The sequence below is a fragment of the Vitis vinifera genome, chromosome 2, assembly GCF_030704535.1.
Source record: "Vitis vinifera cultivar Pinot Noir 40024 chromosome 2, ASM3070453v1".
Taxonomy (NCBI): Eukaryota; Viridiplantae; Streptophyta; class Magnoliopsida; order Vitales; family Vitaceae; genus Vitis; species Vitis vinifera.
The window spans coordinates 16,498,746-16,503,546 of record NC_081806.1 but is presented as its reverse complement, the minus strand read 5'-3'; the positions used below and the strand labels follow the sequence as shown (position 1 = coordinate 16,503,546).

General features: G+C 44.2%; 1 protein-coding gene across 1 annotated transcript; it reads right to left on the bottom strand.

The window, feature by feature from the left end:
• Positions 1-451: 451 nt before the first annotated feature.
• On the bottom strand, positions 452-2,101 carry LOC104877479 (uncharacterized). Its single transcript, XM_010645777.1, has 3 exons — positions 1,735-2,101; positions 635-987; positions 452-583 (listed from the first exon to the last, which is right to left on the bottom strand). The coding sequence occupies exons 1-3, from the start codon at positions 2,099-2,101 to the stop codon at positions 452-454; spliced, it is 852 nt and encodes a 283-aa protein (XP_010644079.1).
• Between the last annotated feature and the right edge of the window lie 2,700 nt (positions 2,102-4,801).

The following is a 4,801-nucleotide window of genomic DNA, read 5'->3' as shown; positions in this document are numbered from 1 at the left end:
TTTGAGAAATTATCTTTAACAACCATAGAGAATGATTCAAAAAACTTTTTAAAAAATTTAAATTTTAAGCAAAAATCAACTAAAAAAAAAACAAAATAACTTAGTATTAACAACAAAACTTCCTTTCTCAACTCTCCCCCCAACCAAGCTGAACATTGTCCCCAATGTTTCAAAAGCGATTAAAAATAAAGGGAGGAAGTGGTACCTCCTGAGTGAGACAAAGTCTGAGTGTATAGGAGGTATGGAATACTTTAAACCACATGTTGCAAAGAGAAAAGAGTAATGAGAAAAGGGAATATAATAAAAAAGGATATATTATATATATATATATATTTTGGAAAAGAAATATACAATATATGATTTCAAGTAATACTTCCAATCCCAGTTTATAAAACATGCAAAAGATGGGATTTACAAGTCTAATATAAAAAGCAAGTAAAACATATAAAGATCAGATATGAGTGGGGTCATGTGATGGCTCTGCTCTGATCTCCTCCTCTGGTATGGGCTGCTCAGTTGGTAAGCTCTCCTCATCTAGCACTAGAGGCTCGGATGGTGCAGACCTTTCATGCGCAAAAGGTGTCTGCATACTCAGATGTTGCTGAATCTGATGAAGGATCGTGGTATGCTGGACCTGAGTAGCAATGATCTGATCCTGATGTGCACGAATAGTGGCCATCTGGTGGATAATAGAATCCGGAGCAGTGCTCAGTGTCTGCAATGAACGCACTAAGCCTCTGAATTCCGTAAGAGAAATGGTGACAGTGGCCTCAGATGAAGGAGGAGGTGCTGGGGTAGCTGGCATGACTGGTGGAGCACCCTGAGTGATAGGGGAAATAGGATGTATAGCCTCGGGCATATGCACTGAGGTGTGTGCTGCAGGGGCAGGAGGTGTGGTGTCTGTGAGAATGTCATCCTGCTGGGCCTGAGGTAGTTGCTCATCTCGGGGGAGCTCTGGAGGTGCAGGTACAGTTGGGGCTCCCTGAGCTGCAAAGTAGGTTGTGAAGTGATGCCATTTGTCGAGAGAGAAGTCCTCTCGACAATGGCGGCGCCTCTCAAGGCGGGGCTCTTCAGGATAGCCCAGGTGCTCTAAAATCTGATAGAGGAGCCTCGGAAATAATAATGGGACGCCATCTGCCCTCTGAAGCTTCTTCCGATGGACTTTCTCTTCAAAATGAAGAAGAGAAGTCATAATCAAATGATGAGGGCCGAAGTAATAGCCCTCAGAAATCCTAAATAATGCCTCAAGTATAGCTCCTCTCCTCTGAACTTTATGCTGAAGTGGGAAGATGTTGGCACGCAGGAGCACATCAATAAGGAGCATCCCAGATGGAAGCTCTCTCCTAGTCAACACTGAGGCTGTAGAAGTCCCCCTGGACAAGATACGGACCATGTCGCTCTGAGAGAATGAGGACCACTCCCTGAAATCTGCCTGAATCACAGGCTCATAAGGTATACGGAGGGCCTCAGCAATGTGGCGAGCTCCAATGGCACCCTGGCGTCCGTCTATGGTAAATTGGATGAGAGTAGGGTTGCGGAGGCCTCGTGTAGTCATAGATTGATAAAAATCTAGAACTACTCTGGGATAATAGAATTGCCTAGGAGTGAGAAGATCCTCCATGTGATACCTCTGCAGCAGTCGGAATGAATCTCTGAGCTCTGGCTGCTGTCTGAGGGCCTCTATATCAAAGTATGTCTCGGAGTGGAAGGATCGATCTCGGCAATCCAGGTTGCCCTCTATCAGTGGTCCGACTATCATGGGACGCCTGATAACGGTCTCGGGAGTAATCCCCACAGGAATCCGAGGTTCCTCTGTAGGTGGCTCTGCCGGAGGTGGCTGGGAGGACTCTCCAGGACCCGAGAACTTGGTTCTCTTCGCAGGGGGTCGAGAAGCAGGTCTCTGAGCTTGGTCGGCGGGTGGCACAGGTTCAGTGGGTGGCCTCCTAGTGGGGTATCGGCGCTGAGAAGGGGTTCCCCCCTCAGATGGGGGAATGGCGGGGACCTGAACAGTTGGCGAAGCGGCGCCTCCCATGGCGGCTTGATGTGGTCTAGGTGTCGGTGAGGATGGGGAGGCGGAAAGGCCTCCTCTGGTCTTTGCCATGGCCGAAATGAAGGGAGGTGGCTGGTTGAGGCTCCAGAGGCTTCTCAGCTGGTGCGCGGGGTAGACTGTTGAGGTCCTGGGCTTCAAGGGCTTATATAGGAATGGGGTTTGGGGGGGTTTTGATGTTTAAAAATTTTCCAAGGTAACCGAAAAGTCGTTTTTGGACGTTAGGCACAATTTCGGGGGAAAATTTTTAATTTAAAAGTCAGTTTAACATTTTTGGAACTTAAAATTTTACCGTGCGAAATTTTCGCACCTTGGACTTACAATTTCGCACCTTGGGTTTGGGTGTGCGAAAATCCCACCCCTTAGACTGAAGAATTCGCACCTTGAAATGAGGTGTGCGAAATTTTCGCACCTTGAAATTAGGTGTGCGAAATTTTCGCACCTTGTTTCGCACGATGCGAAAATTGGCTTGAGGTGTGCGAAAATGGCACTCGTGTGCCAGAAGTGGATTTCGCACTGTGCGAAAATTTTCGCACCTTGAACAATGGTGTGCGAAAATGGCTTTTAGGGAATTTCGCACCTTGAAATCAGTTTTCGCACCTTGAGATAAATTTCGCACCTTGTTTTTGGGGTGTGCAAAAATGGCTCCCTTTGGACCGAGGATTTCGCACCTTGAAATAAGGTGTGCGAAATTTTCGCACCTTGAAATCAAGTGTGCGAAATTTTCGCACCTTGAAATCAGGTGTGCGAAATTCTCGCACCTTGAAATGCAGTGCTCTGTTTCCTTGGTTTTGCTCCCCTGTTTTGCTTTTGAAGAGCTCTCCACATTTTTCTTGATTTTTTTTCTGAAATTTATCATCAAAATTGACTTAAATTAAGACAAAATAAACTAAGCTTGAGCAAGAATTAAAATCAAAAGAAATAAAAATAATGATATAACTATAAAACTATAACAAAAAATTCATGGACTTATTTAGCCCATGATACCCTGCTTTCACTCAGAGTTGTGGTGGTTCAAGGAGGTTGATCTCCTCCTTGTCTGTACTGTAAGGCTCTATGAATGGCTTGAGAGGATGGCCATTTACTTTGAAGGTTTGATTGCCTGTGGGATTGAATACTTCCACCACTCCGTTGGGATGCACTTCATGAATTATGAAAGGACCCGTCCACTTGGATTTCAATTTTCCTGGAAAGAGATGAAGTTTAGAATCATAAAGCAAAACTCTTTGTCCCTTGATCAAATTCTTTTGATTTACCAATTGATCATGCCATTTTTTTAACCTTGCTTTTGCAATTTTTGAATTGAGGTATGCATCATTCCTCATTTCCTCCAATTCATTCAAATCCAAACATCTCTTTAACCCGACTCTTGTCAAATCCATGTTGAGCTTTTTGATTGCCCACCATGCTTTATACTCAACCTCCACTGGAAGATGACACGCTTTGCCATAAACAAGGCGATAGGGAGACATTCCTAGAATGGTCTTGTAAGCGGTCCTATAAGCCCATAAGGAATCCAGGAGCTTGATAGACCAATCCTTCCTATTCACATTGACCACTTTCATCAATATATTCTTGATCTCACGGTTGGCTAACTCAACTTGGCCACTTGTTTGAGGGTGATAAGGTGTAGCTACCTTGTGCTTAACCCCATACTTGGCTAGAAGAGTCTCAAAAGGTTTATTGCAAAAGTGGGTTCCCCCATCACTTATAATGGCCTTTGGTACTCCAAATCTTGCAAAGATATTGTCCTTGAGGAATTTAAGAACCACCTTATGATCATTGCTCCTACATGGGATTGCTTCTACCCACTTAGAGACATAATCCGCTCCCACCAAAATGTAGGAATGTCCAAACGACATTGGAAATGGTCCCATGAAGTCTATTCCCCAGACATCAAAGATATCCACTATTAAGATGGGATTCAAGGGCATCATATTTCGGCGTGTTAGCTTACCAAGCCTTTGACACCGATCACATCCCTTGCACATAGAGTGGGCATCTTTGAAGAGAGAGGGCCACCAGAAGCCTGATTGGATCACTTTCATAGCTGTTTTTTGGGAGGCAAAATGACCTCCACATGCACTATCATGGCAATGGGAAAGAATTCCCGATTGCTCTTTCTCAGGAACACATTTCCTTATAATTTGATCTGCACAATATTTGAAAAGAAAAGGTTCCTCCCAATAATAGGCATGGATCTTAGCAAAGAAATGCCTCTTATCTTGGGCACTCCACTCACTTGGCACTTCTCCAGTAACTAAAAAGTTTGCAATGTGAGAATACCATGGAGTTACATCTATTGACATGAGGGACTCCTCAGGGAAGTCATCATTGATAGGCAGACCATGTGAGTCATGTGCTATCACAAGTCTGGACAAGTGGTCAGCTACCACATTTTCTACTCCATTTTTATCCCGGATTTGGAGATTGAATTCTTGGAGCAAAAGAATCCATCTTATCAATCATTCCTGGCATCTTGCTTGGTTAGCAAGTACTTCAAAGCAGAATGGTCAGTGAACACCACTATAGAGGACCCTACCAAATAAGCACGAAACTTATCCAAGGCAAAAACTACTGCCAACAACTCCTTCTCAGTAGTTGTGTAGTTCCTTTGAGCCTCATTCAAAGTTTTGCTTGCATAATAGATCACATAGGGCTTTCCATCCTCTCTTTGCCCCAAAACAGCCCCCATAGCAAGATCACTTGAATCACACATTACCTCAAAAGGTAATTTCCAATTTGGGGCTCTCA

Excerpts from the sequence above, each read along its gene's own strand:
- LOC104877479 (XM_010645777.1), bottom strand. The coding sequence starts at position 2,101 with ATGGCAAAGACCAGAGGAGGCCTTTCCGCCTCCCCATCCTCACCGACA. Across the intron at positions 988-1,734 it reads AGTCGGACCACTGATAGAGG|CTCAGGGAGCCCCAACTGTA; the intron begins GCAACCTGGATT and ends CCTACTTTGCAG. Across the intron at positions 584-634 it reads ATCAGATCATTGCTACTCAG|ACACCTTTTGCGCATGAAAG; the intron begins GTCCAGCATACC and ends CTGAGTATGCAG.